Raw genomic sequence first — 20,823 nt, 5'->3', positions numbered from 1 at the left:
CGCTTTTCCAAAAGCGCTTTTGTATGTTGCGTTGTTTTTTTTATTTTTTATGCTTTTTTATTAATTTTTGGCAGCGCTTTTACTAAGGAGCGCTTTAGTAGGTGGACCTTTAAGAGCGCTTTTTAAAAGCGCTGTCGTTGCTAAATGAGGTATTTTAATGTGCAGCCTGTAATTTAATCCTCCCAGTCGACCTGTAATATTTTCGACCTGTAATATGTTTTCAACCTGTAATATTTTCGACCTGTAATTTATTTTCAACGATATTATTTCAGCCATCAGTAAGACAATATATATACTAATATAATACCATTATAATATCCAAAATTATATATATACATCATTACAACATCAATAATATTATAGTTCAAATCGACACAAATCCTACATGAAAAATTGCTTAATATAAAATTGACACAAATCCTCTTTGATTTCTTCCAATTTAAGTCTCGGGTACCCAGCAGCACGGAATTCGTCAAGGTACTACAAAACAAAAACATAATATGAATGATATATTTAGTTAAATGTAATAAATCATATGAAATTATCTTAAGTTATAAATTCATACCGTGAGCGGAATCTCTAATTGATTCGCCTGAAGGATTTCTTTCATAAACCTCAAAACAAAGTATCCGCAATCGTAACTGTTTCGCTGTTGCGGACACTACATAGAAAAACAAATAAGATTCTATAGTTGTCTTGTTTTATCAAGTAGCATAAATATTATAAGCAAAATTGTGAAAAATAATGTACCTGCACTTGGATCCAAGTAATGTTGTTTGATTTAGTCCGGGATACCTGTGCGTCCCGTTGACTTCGGAACACTTGTATTGATCTAATTAACAAATATATATAAGCATATGTTTAGATCAATCCCACAAATAAGTAAATATATAAATATACACGAATATATATTTAGAACGATCCCACTTACAAATCAACGATGTCCTTCATAGCCGGATAATTGGTCCATTCACCATTTACCGAATTCAAATAATACATGACCTCCCTTATAGGGTTGATAGCAAGCAGCAACCAGTGTGCTCTATAAATTAAAACAATAGGTTATATGGAAATTTTGCTATACACAAAAGAAACAGAGATTAGATGAACAAAGAATGAGAAACTAACCCTACTGGTCGGGTATTATACGCCCAAAGATGCAGACTTTCTGTATTGCCGGTGGACATGAATCTATCGACTAAGCGCTGTCTAACTGATTCCGGTTCCGAAGCAATTGCCATTCCGCTGCAATGAGCGGAAGACACGAAACGGAATCTGTTAGACAATGGAGTCCCGCGCAACACTCTGTCATACAACAACCTTAAATAAAAACATAATAAACATTAGATTATTTTCATTTAAATGCGTAAATAAATTATATTGTGGGATTAGTTAAATAATATATCGGATGAGTGAATATTACCTGATGTATGAGTGCATATTACTGACGCCTAGTTGATCATGCCTAAAAATCTCTTCCAAGTCATCAATTGTAATAAGTGACTTGAATTCAATACCGAAGACACTTTCATCCATATTGATTTCACGTAAAGCACCATCCTTCAAATCGGACATATCAACCATTGTTGCGAGCGTCGACCGGTATCGAGGCACAAAAGCACCGCCTTTTTTTGCCGCTGGCTTCGGAGGACCAGTGGGTGGTACGCTACGAACTTGCTGCGTCACTTGTTGTGACTCCCGAGCGGATGCCTAAAAATCATATAAGTTAGGTAAAATATAAAATCATGTAGATTTAGATTCAGATTATATATTTACACTTTAAATGTACCTCTTTTAGTGATGCAACAGACTCCTCCTCCTGTAAAATCCCTTTACCCTTAATTGCGGGTTTTATAGGAGCAGTCTAAAATTAAAATGTAAAAAATAATTAATAAACGGTTTAGAATTGACATTCGAAAACTAAATGATTCATAATCGTTTTCAATATACCTCATCACTAATGGTAATGAGCTCCGAGGGCCATGCAACAAATGATCCTATTGCATCTCGCAGCAATGTCGTCTCTGAGACCATGTCAGGTACCGGTAGCATCGCATCATGATCTACTACAACATCCACCGATACTTTCAGGTGTCCATCCGGGAGCGGTCTATGGTGAAGTAAATCTCCCAAAGTATTGTGCACTTTTCCCTTTCCAACTAGTCGATAATTCGGTGACGATAAGTATAGTTGGCAAGATGAAATGCCCTAAACCAATAGTAAATATAAAGTCATTATCATTAATAAAATAGAACAATTTGTAAGGAAAAAAATTTATAATTACCTCGGGAAATTTCCTTTGACAGTTGATACTAGCCTTATCACTAGTTTCTTTCATCGATGAAGTGTTGCACTTTTCTCTCATATACATCTCTTTATCTCTTTGCAATTCAGAGACTTGTGCTTGCAATTCCTGCAACTTTTGCAACACTTCTTCATTGGTAAGATTTGATCTTCTCCTAGGACTCTTGTAAAAAGAGGTTGGAGTCACACCATGACCCTTACCCCTCACCCGACCGGGATACTCAGGAGCATCTAGTACTCTACTAAGTACGCTCCCCTCACCGGTGGATACCGATTGCGACAAGGTCTCCTGTAATTCATTTACATTTCAATAATTATTAGTGGAGATAAAAAATCATATATATATTAAAAAACATTTGATTTACTTAAAGACATAGTATTATACTTACACATTCAGTATAAACTCTCTGAACATCGGGATCGACAGCTTGATTCTTGCCCACACGAGCTTCCTTCCACAACACATGTACAGGAAGTGAAGTTTCCTCACTTTTAGTCTCCTCTAACTATGCATTGACACAAATGATAAAATCGTCAAATAAAACATGCACATTTAGACAATTAATTAAAACGCATTTCTATTTACTTAAAATTTTATCCTCTAAGCGTGCATATCCCAAACGCCCTTTTTTGTATGGATACGCGGGTTTGGATGCTCTCGCACTATTCGTGGCACTCCTTTTCCGAAAATCTTCATCTCTTTGCTTTACAAACTCAGCCCAATCTTTTTCACCAATGAAGATCTCATACTTTTTTGGCCGTCCCGGTGCCTCTTCAAGAAAGTTTCCATCTTTATCCTTAAGATAGGTGTTTGTCAAAAAAGCTTTCCACCCTCTATATCTTTTGCCGGCCAAACTAAGTATGTAGCGTCTACGATCATCTGGTATCTCAAAAGTCCTCTGCAAAAAAACATACGCATAGTGTGTTAGTATAAGTAATTTAAACAATTTATCGTCAGGATAATAACAACAATTAACCATATATGATATACCTGAAGCTCGTCCCAAATCGCTTTTTTTTTTCGCATACAACTCTAAACTTTTCAGATTCCATTTAGCTACGGAGACCGGAATATGCATACGAACAAGTGTACCAATATAACTTGTCAACTTTGCAGAATTAGGACCAATTGCTTGATTTTCAGAATTCCATTCCAATCGGTATACTAATCCTTCATAATGGTGATGCCTCGTGCAGCTACTTTTGCTTCAGTATCAGGTGGAACAATTGTATCAGGAGCATCTCTTTCTTGAGCATCTCTTTCTTGTGAGTTTTCTTGTGAGTTTTTAGGTGGAGCATCTCTATCCGGAGCCATTGAACCTGTATCAAACAAACTAAAGCACATTAGTACACTATTAATAAGCTAACAATCTATACAAGTCAAATGGAAGTACAACCATGCATGTACAAGTAAATCGGAAACAAAATCGGTACAAATCAAAATAAGCGTCAAAAAGAAAGTTGTCGGAATTGAACGAAATTTACATGGCTATGGTAAAACGTCCCCACGGACTCAAAAATAAAGTCGATTTTCCGAAATTCAGACCCTAAGCCCTACTTTTGATTACGGGCAGAAGCAAAACCGATAAAAAAACAGTCCCGAAATGTAAAGATAAGTGCATGAGCAGCTCCGGAATCGTCAAAATAGTATAGTTACAGGCAAAGAAGTCAACAAACGGATACATGGTTCAAAAGTTATGTACAAAACGAGAATATACACCAAAATTGAATAAGTACTATACTATTGACTAAAACAATCGGTACAAATTGAATAAAGCAAATTAGTCGGAATATGTACACTATTACCTTTATCACTAACGTCTCTTTCTTTTCTTGGTAGGATTGTGTTCTACGCGTCTCTTAACAACGCGGACGGTTGGATTGATCCAAATACCCTCATTATGATCATTTTTAGTACAAGATTCATTCTCATTTTGATCGTTTCTTGTACAAGATTCAATGCCAACACCAATATCACCTTGATCTTCAATGTTTTCATCAACTATTTTGTTAGATAAAAGCACTATAGACCATTTCGTACTTGTCGGATCATTGACATAGAACACTTGTTTAGCTTGAGAGGCTAGAATGAAAGGCTCATCTTTGTACCCTACCCTATTGAGATCCACTTGCAAAAATCCTGACTTATCCATGCGTATGCCACTATTATTTTCAACCCACTTGCAACCAAATACAGGAATCTGAAACTTCGCATAATCAAACACCAAAATGCGCTCGATAACCCCAAAATATGACAAATTTGCAAATTTCGGATTTAAGTCATTCGCACATGATATGTGCATTGCTTCAGCTACCAAGGTAACACCACTATTTTGCATAGTACTTTTATCATCCTGTTCTTTGGTATAAAATGTGTATCCATTAATAGCGTATGCGCTATAAGAAAGCACAATTACAGTTGGACCATAGGCTAAACATCTCAACCTTTCTGTTACTGAAGTAGGATCTGAACGATACTTTGAATAAATATGATCCCTAAACCACGGTATGAAACTTCGATTGTGCTCTCGTACTATCCAGTTCTCATTTCTATTTGGATTTAAGTCTCGGAGAACAACCTTGTGCATTTCAACATACGACTCAACCTCAATCTCATTGTGCAGAACATACAAGTGCGCTTGATCCCGTTCGACCATTGATACTGTCATAACTTTATTTCCAATTAGCCTTTTTCCTTCTTTTTTTCGACAATATGAGATTTGGGGAGTCCAATTGATTGAACATTTGACAGATATTCAGTACAAAACTCAACCGCTTCTTCAACAACGTATCGTTCGGCAATACAACCCTCCGGTCGACTTCTGTTTTTCACGTACCCTTTTAATATTTTCATATAACGTTCAGCAGGGTACATCCATCTCATATAAGCTGGTCCGCACAATTGTGTCTCTTTCACAAGATGAACGACTAGATGAACCATTATGTCAAAAAACGAGGGAGGAAAATATATTTCAAGATCACATAAAGTAACAACTATCTCTTTTTGCAATGTTGGTAAGATCGCGGGATCGACCACCTTACTGCAAATAGACCTGAAGAAGAAACACAGCTTAGTTATTGCGCTTCTTACTTTTTCTGGCAGAATAGAACGTATACCTATTGGTAAAAAATGTTCCATTATAACATGGCAATCATGTGTCTTCAAACTCTTTAACTTGAGGTCTTTCATGGACACAAGTCTTCTAATATCTGAAGAGTAGCCTTCTGGAAATTTAACTTCACTGAGGAACTTACACAATGTTTTCTTCTCCTTTCTAGATAGAGTGTAAACAACAGGTGGCAGATATGTTCGTCTTCCTTTCGTCACGGGTCCCAATTCAGTTCTCATTCCCATGTTTACCATGTCCTTCCTTATGTTAAGGCCATCCTTAGACTTTCCTTGTATATTGAGTAATGTACCTATGACGCTGTCAAATACATTTTTTTCAATATGCATAACATCCAGGAAATGTCTTACGTACAACGACTTCCAATATGGAAGTTCAAAAAAAATTGACTTCTTCTTCCACCCACCCTTGACAAGTGAATGTGCAAATGGCTTGCCAAACTGAGTGCTCACATCTTTCACCTTTTAAAAAATTTGATCACCTGACAAAAAAGGCGGGGCTGTACCATGTTCGGCCTTTCCATTGAATGCTTTTCTCCACCCACGGTAGTGATGATTAGAATTTAAGAATCTACGATGACCGAGAAAGACATTCTTCTGACAAAGCTCCAATCGTGTCGTATCGGTTTTGTCTTCACAAACAGGACCGCCTTTTGACCTTTATTGCTGTACCCGGATAGATTTCCGTATGCTGGAAAATCATTAATTGTTCCAAACAACATAGCCCTCAAGTTGAAACTTTCCTTCCTATACCCATCGTAAACCTCCACACCATTCTCCCACAAAAACTTTAAATCTTCGATTAAGGGTGCCAAGTATACGTCTATGTCATTCCCTGGTTGTTTAGGCCCAGAAATTAGCATAGATAACATCATGTACTTACGCTTCATACATAGCCACGAAGGTAGGTTATAGATCATAAGAATCACAGGCCATGTGCTATGCGAGATACTTTGAATACCATGCGGGTTCATCCCATCAGTAGACAATGACAACTGAAGGTTTCTTGCTTCTTTTCCAAATTCAGGATAATCAGTATCAACTTTCATCCATTGTGGTGAGTCTGCCGGATGTCGCAACTTTCCATCAATAATTCTTTCATCTGCATGCCAAGTCAAGTGTCTTGAATCGGTCTCACTACGATACATGCGTCTAAATCTCGGAATTATAGGAAAATACCATAAGACTTTAGCAGGAGACAACTTTTTCTTATATCGAGGGGCACCACATTTAGGACACTCATTCAACGCTGCATACTCGTTTCGAAACAAAACACAATCGTTTGGACATGCATGTATCTTATCATAGCTCATGCCAATAGAGGACAACATCTTTTTGGCTTCATACGTTCGATTGGGAAGAACATTATCCTCTAGTAACATATCTTTCATAAGGGCTAATAACTCTGTGAAACTTTTATCCGACCATCCATTGTCCGCCTTTAAGTTGTACAACTTTAACACCGCAGACAATCTTGTGAATTTTGAACAACCATCATACAACGGTTTCTCTGCATCGCTTACCAACCTCTCAAACATTTTGGGACAATCCGCAAGATCTTCTTCAAGCGCTTCTGCAATCTCTTCGACTCGATCGCAATCGTATGTGTCTGTGCAATCGTCGTTTGAAGCATACTTCCTATTACAACTCGACTCAGCATTCCCGTTACTTTTCTCACCATGCATTGTCCAACATGTATAACTTCTATCAATTCCAAACCGTAGTAAATGGGATGCCAACTTATTCCCGTCAACCTTACCCCCATAACAGCAACCCAAGCAAGGACACGACATTCGAAGCGGGTCTTTGGAGTGCGCAACCGCAAACTCAACGAATTTCCATACCCCTTTCTCGTACTCTTTCGACAATCGGTTTGAATTCATCCATGTCTTATCCATGTCTTAATTAAGCTAAACAAAAACAGTCAAACTTTCACTCTTCACAAGTAACCCCTATGGCGATTTCAATTCACAAAGTTAGTAAGTTCATCACTAAAAGTTACAAAGCTAGCAAAGATATTCCTAAAAAATATAAAATAAAAAACTTAATTGAAGAATATAAAAATTAGGTCATAATCCATAGCTTAAAAAAATCCCTAACAGAGAGATAAAAATCAACACAAACAGAGAATAAGATGTAACCGTGCATTGCAGAAAAACATGTTGATAAAAGATGTGGAAAAGAAAAATCAATGAATAAGATGAATGTAATAGATTATAATTTTGTGCAAACGGTAATCAGATTAAATTGGATTGCAATTGCATAGATGCTAACAATTATGAAAGGAGATGCCATGGATCTATGTTTTCAATAGTGAGCTATACAAGAGAAGGAAAGGTAAGTTCTTAAAATAAGAAAAGAAAAATTGTCACGGTTTTCTGGCCAGGGATGTGCATGGTTCTTAGACCAACCCAAATTGGACCAAATATTAGATTTGGTTTTAAAAAGTTCTAAAAGCAGTTTCTCTCAAAACCAACTATATCATAATCGGGTTTTTTTCTATCAACAGAAACATTAAAGTAATGGAATTAAAACTATCCGGCACAGTATCATAAAAGTGAATTTCTCACAAATTAATAGATTTGAGCATGTAATGCAAACTTCAAATATCAAAGATTGTTCATTAACAGTAAGATATTTGACAGAAAAACTGGTCATCTAGAAGAAACCACTGGCTGCATTAGTGAAGTATAGGAATGTGCAATTTTATTTGTATAATAATACAAACAGAGAGATAAAAATCAACACAAAAAAAAAGGTACATCTCAATGGAAAAAATTAGTTTTTGTAAAATCTTTATTCTCTAGAACAATCTAAAACCTTAGCAGCAGTAAAATTCCATTCTGAACTACAACTAAGATGCATATACAGCAAGCACAAACATATTTTTTTCTTAATTTCAAATAACATGAAGCAAACTAAACACTTTGAAATATACAGCTTCAGAACATTACAAGATTCAACAAGTGGTCAACAATTTTTTATTTTTGCAATTGACAAGTAAAACCCAGTATTGATTAATCTAGTTATATATCGGAAAGGAAAATTTAAGGGAGAAAATGTATGCAATTTCTAATAAAGATAAATCTAGATAAGAAATGTTACATGAACAAAAAGAACACGAACAAAAATAACATGTAAATCGAAACCCAGATGCGAAGAGAATACCTGAGAAGAATACTGAGTGAGAAGAGAGAGTTCGGAAGCCCAGAGTGAGAAGAACGAGTTCAGAAGCCCAGAGTGAGAAGAGCAAGTTCGGAAGCCCTAATCAGAAGGAGAAAGCGAACGATGGAAACGATTTGAATTCGATTTTCAGATGAAACGATTTTTTGAGTTTTCTGAGTTCAAAGATTTTTAGTTTTCTTTGGGCAGCAATGAAGAAATTAGGGATTTGGAAACGATGAAGCGCGTTTAGTATAATTTGTTTTTAAAAATTTTAATTTTAAAAAGGGTATGACAGCGCTTTTGAAAAGCGCTTTCGTAACTAAGGCTATACCAGCGCTTTTTAGGATAAAAGCGCTCTTGTACCCCACCCCCTATAAGAGCGCTTTTGAAAGCGCTTTCATAAGCCCCCTTTAAGAGCGCTTTCAAAAAGCACTTTCGTACCCCCCCTATAAGAGCGCTTTCAGAAAGCGCTTTCGTACCCCCCCACTATAAGAGCGCTTTTTGAAAGCGCTTTCGTACCCCAGCCTATAAGAGCGCTTTTTTAGCGTGTTTTTTTATTTTGTTTTTAGCGCAACCTTTACCAGCGCTTTTTGCTAAAAGCGCTTTAGTAGGGGTACTGCTAAAAGACAAAATTGGTATAGTGGATACTGAAGTTGTGTTAAAAGATAAGTTATTTCGTCTATTTCTTATTAATTAGTCCTACATATGGATGACTTTGGTTGAATCCTTCTTGGGTCTAAGTTACACGAGCTTTGGGTGTTTTGGTTCTATGGCAGGAATCCATTATAAACCTTATTTCTCGGTGAATAAATGCCAGAATGTTTCGAAAGTTATCCAAGACCGTTACAAGCTATAGGGTGGTTCTGACATAGTACAGATCCTTAAATTCCTTTCAATGTTTTTGGTATTGATATGTGATTGAATTGTATGAGCATGGCTTGGATCTGTTTGTGATAGTGATGCTAGTTATTTTGTTTACTAAGCAATTAAGAGCCCATGGATAACCATGGATACAAAGTGTGCTTACACCTTCCCTTTGTATAACTTGCCCCCCGAACTCAAAATCTTTTTAAGGCCTTTTCTCGTTCTTTTAGCCTTTCTATATATTGGATAAAATAAAAGTCGGTGGCGACTCTTTCTATCTGCAACATTTCAAAAAGTCAGTGCTCCCACTGTATTACAGTCTGCAACGTGTACCGATATTCTGACTTGGAACTTGTTAGTATTAGTAATGAATTTCTTGGCCATGAAGTGTTTAGGTTTCACACATGCTCCTGTTTTTTAAGTCAAAAGTCTTTGAAGTGCAGGAATATGACATAAAATGTTGTATCTATTTTGAAAAGTGAGGACCAAATCAAATCTGAATTTGGATGGCGATATTGCAAGTTTGAAAGATAGGGGCGTCGCCTTTGAGGAAAATTGAAGAAAATACGTGATTTCGATGAGGATCAAGTCGGATTTAAATTTCAACTCACTAATGAAAGTGATCAAACAGATGAAGATGACGTCGATGAATCAGATGAAGAAGACCTTAGCACTGAATTTGATTTGTACTGTTTTTCTTGTTAACTTGATTCTAATTTGGATGATTTTATCTTTTTTACCTGGGTGGACAAATTATTACCAGAAGCTTGATTGTTTGAATCATTTTTAATAATTTGACAATGCAATTTTTTTTACTACTTTTGTTGCAGCTTTTATAATTTGGTTTGTTTTATTTAAATTGAAAACATTTTAAATTATAAATTTATTTTATATTATATTTATAATTACATTATTTATAATGTTTCAAAAGTTTATTAAAACAAAAAATTAGAAAATTTACCGGCGGATAGTTTCCTGGGATAGAGTTGCGGAATTACCAGCCGAAAATATTACGCATGAAAGATTTAGCTGGAGAAAACAAACGCAGAAAAATCCGCAGGTAAATTCGCAGGAAATTCAAGTATATATAATGGTGTGTTAATTTTCATTGTATAAACAATTATAAATTTTATTTTTTATTTAAAAAACTATATAATTTGATTGACTCCTTTAAAACAAAATTAAAAGTATGCATAATAATTATAATTCATTTAAAATAATCAATGTTTTGAACCTAGAATATTTTAAAATGTAAAAACAACTAAAAATAATCTTTAAAAAAATGAAAAATATCCACTAATGTGATTCAAACCTGATAAGGCTTCATTTTCTAACATTTGAGCCCTATATGTTTTAACCCAAGACTATAATAAACAATGCATGATAACATTGAAGAATCTATAATAAACAATGCATGATAACATTGAAGAATATCTTAGGTTTAAAAAAACCACGATACATTTAATTTAGTAATCAATTATAAGTTGCATGGTTAGTTATATATTGCAATGAATCAATATTAGTCACGTACGAGGCAATCAATGTAAATATAGCCATAAAACAATAATTGTACCATTCAGCAATAAAGGAATTACTGCATATTTGCCTCAACATGCATTAAAAATTTAGTTCGTTCATTACTGTACCAACCATGCATTATCATTTCTCAGTACGCCTCTATCTCATGCATTCTTTCATGATCTTTTGTGATTTTCTTTTCCTGATGTATTTGAAAGGGTTGTCCACAAGGATGTCAAAGTTGTTGATGCTATGGTGCGGATGGATGGATCTTGGGCTTGGTCAATTAATTTGAGGGATGAATATTTATCAGTGGAAGAATCTGGTCAGCTGGAGAATTTGTTACAAATTCTGCATCACGTTTTCATTTTACCCGAATTAGCTCATAGATTTATTTGGTGGAAGGACAGTTTCTAGTTCTCAGTTAGAAGCAGTTATGCAGTGATTCAACATCACGTGAATGACGATTCTGCCTTAGATACAACATATCTTAATGGTTTAGACATGATCTAGAAATCGAAAAATCCTAGAAAGGTTTGTGTTTTTTGATGGGGAATGTTGATGAAAGGAATTCCAAGCAAAGCTCAATTGATTAAAAGAAATATTCCCGTTGAGATTGATAGTGGAACTTGTTATTTATGTCAAGTAATGTAGAAAGATGAGTTACATTTATTCAAGATTTCTGTGATTAGAAAAGCTGTTTGGAAAGAAGTGTTCTCATGGCTATGAATTATGATGGAGGAGAGAAATAGCTCCCTACCAGACTACTTGATAATAATTCGCTAAAAACTTGAGAGGAAATTTTTCGACAAATGATTTGGCTTGTTTTGGGCAACAACTTGTTGGACTCGTGGTTAAATAGAAATCCTATTATTTCCAAGGAGGAAGAGCTGGCTAATTTGTAGTTTATGGAGAGGACCAAAGCCCAATCACGAGAATGGTTCAATACTTTATTTAGTGGTAATTTTCATGGTTGGGAGGATTGAAAGTGTCATATGACTCGAGTTTTAACTTCTAAACTCTTATAATCTGAGTGGCTTGAGGCCTTTGATTGGTTTTATGTACTTTGTTCTTCTTGAGTTAAGGGTAATGCATCCCTAGTGTCTCATAATCCAAGTACTTGTTCATAAAAAAATTTAAAGTTTTTTTTTTATTTCAAAAATTATAATTCACAAAGCAACAAAAAGTTGCCTTAATTTTATTTTTGTTTGAGAGATTATTTTTTCTTTTAAAAATATGAAACTGGACAAATGATTTGTCAAATAATTTTTATTATATATGCATTGACTATGAAATTATAATTTATAGGATAAGCAAATGTACTGAACCATAGAATAGTTTAAAAATATATCTAAAGCAAATTTGTGAATGCTAAATTGACATATTTCGTGTAGTCTAATGATATTGTAGAAGAAAAGGGAAATAGAGTAAGTAAACTTAAAAAAGAAATATTATAAAAAAAATTCATCAATCATAATTAAAATACTGATATTTCATTACAACATTAATAACGTGTTTGTGTAATATTAGGTACAATGGTAAATTATATATAAAAGTTAATTTTCTATGGAGGAAAAAATTAAATAACAAAAGTAAAAATGTGAATTTTAATGGAGGCGTAAAATAAAACACCTTTTTTCATGAAGCATTGCAACCATGGAAATATAGAACACCTTATGTATCCCACCATCATTATAAAAGAAAGAACATGTCTCTCTCTAAAACAAACAAACACTGTTGCATTAACTTTTAAGCAATATTTCTTTTCCTCATTTGAAGTCGAGATTCTGGACATTTCTAAACACACGTGTAGGTATTTTATTATTATTATTATTATTATTATTATTATTATTATTATTATTATTATTATTATTATTATTATTATTATTATTATTATTATTATTATTATTATTATTATTATTATTATTATTATTATTGTGTATTTGAGTTTTTGTATAGTTATAATCAAATACAAATATCAACATTAAAAAAGTGTTCGGATTATTTTCTCTTTTTTGTGCGGTTTTTTCGTATTCGTGTAATCGGATTGGAGAACCCTTAGTTCTCCCTATCAATATATCTTGCTTACACAGAAAAAACATTATAAAAGTGTGCATATATGAGTAATGTTCGTGCAGAAATTATTTTGTTGTTTTTTATTTCAAGTTTGTAATCTATATACCTCAAAAAAGAGTTTAACATTCAAATCAATGTTGATTCGTTTTTTCTTCTTCTAAAATCAATTTAAAGGTAAATGTTTATCTTGCATATGAAAAAAACATAGTTTAATCGTGATGTGTTTTTCCAATTTTCACTTGAATAATTATTTACGGTAAATTTTATCTAATAATTTGTAGAAAAATTGGTCTTTGAGACTATTTGTTTCTCTTTGAACCAAAACATAAAACGAACTTCATCTAAAGGAATCAGAGAAGTGGAAGAATCAACATGAGTACTACTTCTACTGAAACTTCCAACAATACTAAGAGAACTAAAGTTGTTGTGGCTGTAGAGGCTAGAGCTCCTGTTCAAAACCCTTCTCAAAATCAAGAAGAGGTCCAAGTCGTTGAAAGTTGTTGCAGCTGTACCGAACCTTTGAGACCCAGGAGAGCTCTCAAGAAGAGGATATCAAGAAGAAGGGTGAAAAGGCTAGTACTCATCGATTCTGATGAAGACGAACCAGATTATGATTGGTCAAACTTTCTCTCAGCCAGAGCATTTAGATATGATTTATAAATTAATGGTTGACAGTTTTAGTAAGTTTTCAGCTTAAGATTTATTTTAATGAAAGTTGTATTCCAGAAATTCTATAAACGATTATTATCTGTCAGCTTAAACTTACAAATAATCTATCAGCTTATTTTAATGTACACACTAAACTAGGATTTTCATCATATGGTTTCATGGAATACAAGAACTCATTTATCATAAGATAATAATCTATCAGGTTTAATTTTATGGTTATATGCTATCAAATTTGAATATAACCAAAATACACTAGCAACAACACGAAAAAATAAAGGAAGTGAATGTCACAAAATCTAAAACATGAACAATAAACATTTATAAGAACATAAACAGATGCGGTAAAACCTAAACATTCATAAGCGTCAGAGAGAGAATGGTGATGCACCGGAATTGATATTCCAAGAGGATGGTGAATATTTCACTTCCAGAAATTATATTCGAATAGGATGGTGATAATTATGCATCCAGAAATGAAATTCGAAGAGAACGGTGAAGATTTTGATATCACCTTCGTCTCATTCGTTAGGGCATCTCGGTGTGTTATGAACGAAATAAAGTACTTGTTAGTTTTATTTTTATGGAAAAAAATTCACAACGGGTGCGACCTTCAACCTTAATGATATATAAAAAACTTATAACCACGGTTGAATAAAACTACCTTAGTTGTTATACTTATGATGATGTTGGGATTAGAAGTTTGTCACCCAATTTATATGACAATAGTTCTTTAGAGGATGCGTAATGAAATGTTTCTTAATAAAAAAATATGTACGTAAAAAATATGATATGACTACGGTGTATATATGACCGTGGTAATATAAGATCACTGAAGGTATAGTTTGTAGTAGTGTACTTTACATATATGAATTTTAAGTGAAGTTGGAGTGTGGAGGAATGGTGATATATTCTTTATAAAGATGGATGGATAATTAATTCGGTTTAGTTTCAATACACTAAATATTGAAAATCTAGGTGTTAAAGGAGCTTTTTTTGTCAAATAATAAATTATTAAAAAAAAGCCATATTTTTTTTAATTTTTATTTGTTTAATATAATAAATGTATTTCTCAAAATATTAGTGAGAATTTGAGATATGTCAAAATATTAGAAATTATAAAAATAATAGGTTTATTAAAAACGCCTACGAAAGGGCTTTTTCAGAAAAAGCGCTGCCTTAGGCCTATATATGAAAGCGCTTTTTAAGAAAAAGCGCTGCTTTATGCCAATATATGAAAGCGCTTTTTAAGAAAAAGCGTTGCCTTAGGCCTACCTACGCCAGCGCTTTTGCCTAAACCAAAAGCACTGCTAAAACCTATAGTAGCGCTTTTAAAGCCCAAAAAGAGCGCTGTCGTAGGTCTTTTATGGCATAGTGATGATTATTTGGCGGTGGTCGTTCATTGGGAAAATTACTCAGACCAATTACAACTTTCATGAATTCAACAAAGCCCCTTTGCTTTACCTTTCCTAAGTTGTATTTGGTGATTAATTTTCTTTGCTTGGAACTTGGCCTCGCTTTTTTGTGATCGATTGTTAGAACTTTTGGTTCTATTTATTAATATATCTTGATTAAAAAAAAAAGAGTCGTAGGAGTGTATCATGTTGTGCAAATTCACTATTCAAATAAACTACATTATAAATCATGGCTTATGTTAATGGTCCTCCCTGAGTTCATATAAAGCCTTGTTTTCCTAATCTAAATTTAGGGGACAACTTCTCTACCTATCACAAATAGATGGGTAGTGTACATTCCACCAATCAGATGATACCATTTAATTTTTATGTATTTAATTATTTATCATATAGAATAATTGTTTGATGTTTTCAATGCATTTTACACTAAAGGTAACCTTACCCACCTTTTTGAGGTGGGTAAATAAGAATTCACCCTAAATTTATGCATGTACTAAAAAAATAATGACTATAATATAACATAAAATGTACACGACCATCAACCAAACTTTATTTAGTTTCAATATATATTATAATCCACAAAGTTAAAACTGTCTTCTGTAATAATGATTATGATAGGGATGTCTTTCATATGAAATCCAAAATATTAAAGACAACATTACAGCTCCAGATACCATAAATAATCCCCAATAAATCCATTTAGTGCATTTTTCTAAACTGGGACAATAATCATTGTTAATGTCTTTAAAAGTTTTCCGAACAAAGGTGCAGTCCATTAGATCAACCAAAAATGGCCCATAATGATATAAACTGTAGGTCACATTCACCATAGTAGTAAGCTGGTTGTATATGAATGGTGTAATACGACCAGTTGTGCTGCAATGATTATCTGATCCAGAAACTTGACAAGTATAATTCTTCCACACCTGCAAGAATATTGAAGCCAAATTAAAAACCCTAAATACATCAGTGACACATGATAAATACCAGACACGTCTTTGTTTAGAAGTATTGCTGCTGCAAAGTTATAGATGTAGTTTATATAGATTTGAAGTTCATAAATTTTGTGAAATATAGTTCTTACCTCAATGGCATTTTCAAATCCTACTTCACCAATGACACATTGTCGAACTGTGAGGTCACTGTTGAATGGGTTGCAGAGAAGAGGAAGAAGAGGGCCGGATTTGTTGTTAGGGAAGGTGTTGTCATTCAACACTTTGGAAATCAAACCATTAACTGAGTTCACAAGAATATATGTTTCTGATTTGCTTTTCAAGAAGGTTTCAAGAGATGTTTGGTTCTCGACGCAGGGAAGAATTTCATCCAAGGCTGTATGACTTGTTGGGTTTTCAGACCATTCATTCATGGCAACACAGGTATCATCAATAACACTGTAGTGTAGAGAATATGTAAGAAAATTTAGTAATAGAATTGAAGAAAAAAAACATGAAATTATTATTGAAAAAATAGTTAACTTTTTGTTTTTTGTTGCTAATAAAAAATATTATTAAAAAAAAGTTAACTTTACATATACACAATATATAATTTTTTTAATATTATACTTTTTTATCTATGCAATCAAGATTATACCCAAATAGCATTCAAAACGACAATAAACTGTGTCTTGCTATCTCTTTTTTAATGACAAACTTAATCTTTTCTTTTTTAAAAAAACAAACTTAATCTTTTTAAAAACTACATTTTTAAAAAGATACGGATAGGAGTAAATTTTTCCTTACTTCGTAGCTAAATGTATTCATATCTCTTTACATGTCGATTTCATAAAGATCCACAATGTATGAACAATCTTAGTCCCTTAGTAGCTAAATTTTTCCTCATTAAATTGAAAACTTTCTTAGTCCCTTGAGCATATACTATGAATATGTGATGCTCATTAAATAGAAAACATTGGCCTCCACTTAATGAAATTTATTTTTCGGTTTCATATACAACGAATAAGTGATCCTCACAACGCTACATACCATATCTAGCCATTTAAAAAAACAAAAACTTACCATATACGTAACCCACATATATTTCCTTAATGATAAAAGAACATATTAATGATATGTATATATCAATTTATTTACTATCACTACATAAATATAAATAAATAAATGTTAATGAGGCAAATTAAATTATAAATTTAAAATTTACACTCATTTAACTCAACTAACACATAACAATATAAATAATTCTTATATTATTTTATTTTGAGCTAAATATAAACAATAATATTGTAGATTATTTTAATTATTTATTCTAATGAAATTAAGTTTTCTATTGAAAAGGAAGAAAAACCCATATATTATAACTTTAAAAAAAGAGTTTTGTATTTGTGGTTAAAAAATGTTTATAAAAAATTATTTTTAACTCCCTTATTTTATAAATTTAACTATTAATTTGGTATTTAGTAACATAAGTATACACAGGGCCGGCCCTAGGGGTAGGCCACCAAGGCTACCGCCTAGGGCCTCACATTTTTATTCCATATATATGTAATTCTACTTAATTGATTTTTTTAAAAAATAACTTTTTAAATTATATTATATATTAATTAAATAAAAACAACACCTATTTGAAAGATATAATAATAACAAACATCTACGATGTATATTTTTCAATTTATTATTTTAAAAATTAATAATAATTTTTTTAAACTTTATATTTAAATATTTTCTTTTATAATCGTGAAATTGTTTTTCAATTATGTCTTATTTATTAACCAATGAGAAGAATGTTTAAATGAGTTAATTGTATTATTAATTAAAATAAAATATTAAATAAAATTAATTATAATAATTTAATATTTTACACCTTAAAACATCTAAATTATATTAATTTTTAATTTTTTTTACTATATTAAAAATATTTACTTTTAAATTTCGCCTCAGGCCTCAAGATGTGTTGGGCCGGCCCTGAGTATACACTACATAAAATTAAAATATATACAAAATTACATCATTTATAAAAAGTAATTCAAAATATTTAAATTTTAAACACCTTTTTTGAAATTTTCATATCCGAAAAATATAATGATACCAAAAAGAAAGAATATTTTAAATAATATTTAATGAAAAACCATTTAAACTTATTTTTTATTCATAACTTTTTACAAATAATTATTTATAAATCTTGAAAATAAAATGATATAATATAAAAAAAATCATTCGTAAAAAATAACTTAATCCAATGGATCTTAATTTTTTTGTCAAACCTCATTTTGTTTTTTTTTTCATTGAAACCAAACATTAGAGTTCCCAAAATTTCTCCAATTTGCAGAATAAAATAATAAGACAAAGTTTACATCCAAAATAATCCGGACAAAAATTGCACTACAAATATAAAAGTAAAACGGCAACTTACTTATGAAGAAAAACAAATCCTCCGGATAGTATAAATGTTCCTCCAACAATAATCCATCCAGCAACTACTAAACTGTAATAAAAAAAAAAAAACTTTATTGGACATAAAATCATCAATAACTTGAATATCAAGAAAATAAAAAAAAATTAATTTACCTATATAAGATACACTTCAATCCAAGTACTGAAGTAACTGTAAAAATAAATAAAAAATAATAGAATGATATTAAACTTTGGCAAACCTTTAGAACAATAAAAAAACTAAGTGTAAAATAAGTTATTATATACGTACATAATCCAATTACTGAGACAACAATCATAGTAGATCCAACAAGAACAAGAGATAATTTCCTACAAAAAAAAAATCATAAAAATGATTGTAAGAAAATATAATTTGAAAAATCAAATAAAAATGATTAACCTTAAAACTTACACTCCATCCAAGACACGATATAATATTTCTGAATTATCATGACTTTTGTCAGAAAGATTTATCGCTGCATCCAAAATTTTCTTCTTAACACTATCAATACCCATTTCAGCATCTGGTGGCAAATTAAGTTCATGTGCAATAGTCTTAGCTGAATCGAAAGAGTTCGACACGTTCTTTAAATTTTCAACTGTGAGTTCAACTTGGCTCAAAATGTAATCTATTATGTCTGATGTTGTTTCTTGGAATTCTTGTTCATTAGAGTACAAAACAACACATCCACATCTGAAATAACATGAGCAAGCGTGATTAAGGAGTCAAAATATGCCGAGTGAGAGAGATATAGAATGAAATTCATACATTACTGTAATGGTGCATAGGATGAGGAAGATCAAGGAGATGCAATCTGGTTGATAATAACCATCGGACTGCTTGGGAAAACAACAATAACAACAACATGTGATCTGTAAAACAAGCCCAAAGAGTACGAGCCATATTGCCGCAACAGCGAATATGGGAACCGCAGTTGAAAGAACCGACTGCAAAAAAGAAACACCAATTTAAAGTTAAAAAAAACAAACAAAATAGATATGATCTAATTCATCTGCCACTCTTTAGCACCGATATCTCTGAATAAAGGAATATTTGGTGTTCGACAAATTTACTATCTCACATCAACACGACTATGACACATGTGATAATTTTATATTTATCTATTTTTTAAAATAATTATCGATATGTCAGGGTTGTATTCAGTGTCCATGTCGGTGTTTCATATACTTGTCATCTTTGTCGTGACAACTATTGCAGGCGATTCATAAAAAGATAATAAAAGTGTGAAATTCAAATAAAAACGAGAATGAAATGGAAAGGGAGAAACCGTAATATAATCAGAATTGCTGATATTCCAACCACCGGTGTAAACTTCAAAATGGTTAAAAAAATCATTCCTACTAGTTTGTATTTGAGCAAGCTTGAGAGTTGAATTCTGCATAACACCTTGGTTGAGTTGTTCATCACCATCCACTTTAACACCATCTAAAAACAAGAATGATAAAAATTAGATCAAAATTATTTCATAAAAATAAGAAATAAATTAAATGAAAGAAGGAAGGAACCTCGTATAGGGAAGGAATGAAAGGAGTAGAGAAAGAGAAATAGAGAGAAGAAGAAAATAAGGAAAGAAGAGTTTGATGTAAGATGTAACATGATGATGAATAATGGTGTGAGTCCTGTATAATTTTATAGATGATGAAAAAAATCTATTAGATTTTGTATAACATTCATTGCATGTGAGATTTTCAACAAATGAAGAGTTTCAGCTTACTCATTAAAAACCTCTGATTTTGTTTTCATTTTCTTATTCCAAATGTTTGAGTATAATTTTTTATTTTATTTAACTTCTTTTTTGTGGCTTTATTTGTTTGAGATTGATTTATGTTTTTTTTTTTTAATATCGGTGGTTTGGCTTTTTATGTTTTTTATTGTTGATTTCTTTTTTATTTTTGTTGGTATTATGGTATTTTTGTGACTGCTAACAATATCGTATCATATATATATATATATATATATATATATATATATATATATATATATATATATATATATATATATATATATATATATATATATATATATATATATATATATATATATATATATATATATATGCTCTTTCTTGATATGCTTCCTCTATATATACATACATACATATATATATATATATATATATATATATATATATATATATATATATATATATATATATATATATATATATATATATATTATTTGCTTTAAAGAAAATCATATTATATATATTTTGGTTGAATTTAAGGTGCCAATTTAAATGAATTATTTTTTTAAAGCAGTTTTTTCTTTATTTTGACTATA

The 20,823-nt window shown here is 31.8% G+C and overlaps 1 protein-coding gene and 1 long non-coding RNA gene across 2 annotated transcripts; both read right to left on the bottom strand.

Moving 5' to 3' along the window:
* Positions 1 to 445: 445 nt before the first annotated feature.
* On the bottom strand, positions 446 to 828 carry LOC131603718 (uncharacterized). The gene is made up of 3 exons (XR_009284484.1): positions 751 to 828; positions 566 to 661; positions 446 to 480 (listed from the first exon to the last, which is right to left on the bottom strand). It is a non-coding gene; the product is annotated as an uncharacterized LOC131603718 (long non-coding RNA).
* Positions 829 to 15,673: 14,845 nt separating this feature from the next.
* On the bottom strand, positions 15,674 to 20,157 carry LOC131603709 (uncharacterized). Its single transcript, XM_058876128.1, has 9 exons — positions 20,049 to 20,157; positions 19,811 to 19,968; positions 19,291 to 19,469; positions 18,934 to 19,215; positions 18,793 to 18,851; positions 18,657 to 18,693; positions 18,502 to 18,573; positions 16,220 to 16,526; positions 15,674 to 16,061 (listed from the first exon to the last, which is right to left on the bottom strand). The coding sequence occupies exons 1-9, from the start codon at positions 20,137 to 20,139 to the stop codon at positions 15,720 to 15,722; spliced, it is 1,527 nt and encodes a 508-aa protein (XP_058732111.1). The 5' UTR covers positions 20,140 to 20,157; the 3' UTR covers positions 15,674 to 15,719.
* Positions 20,158 to 20,823: the final 666 nt, after the last annotated feature.

Source organism: Vicia villosa, linkage group LG1 (genome assembly GCF_029867415.1).
Source record: "Vicia villosa cultivar HV-30 ecotype Madison, WI linkage group LG1, Vvil1.0, whole genome shotgun sequence".
Taxonomy (NCBI): Eukaryota; Viridiplantae; Streptophyta; class Magnoliopsida; order Fabales; family Fabaceae; genus Vicia; species Vicia villosa.
The sequence above is the reverse complement of the archived record's forward strand: the minus strand, read 5'-3'. Positions and strand labels throughout refer to the sequence as shown.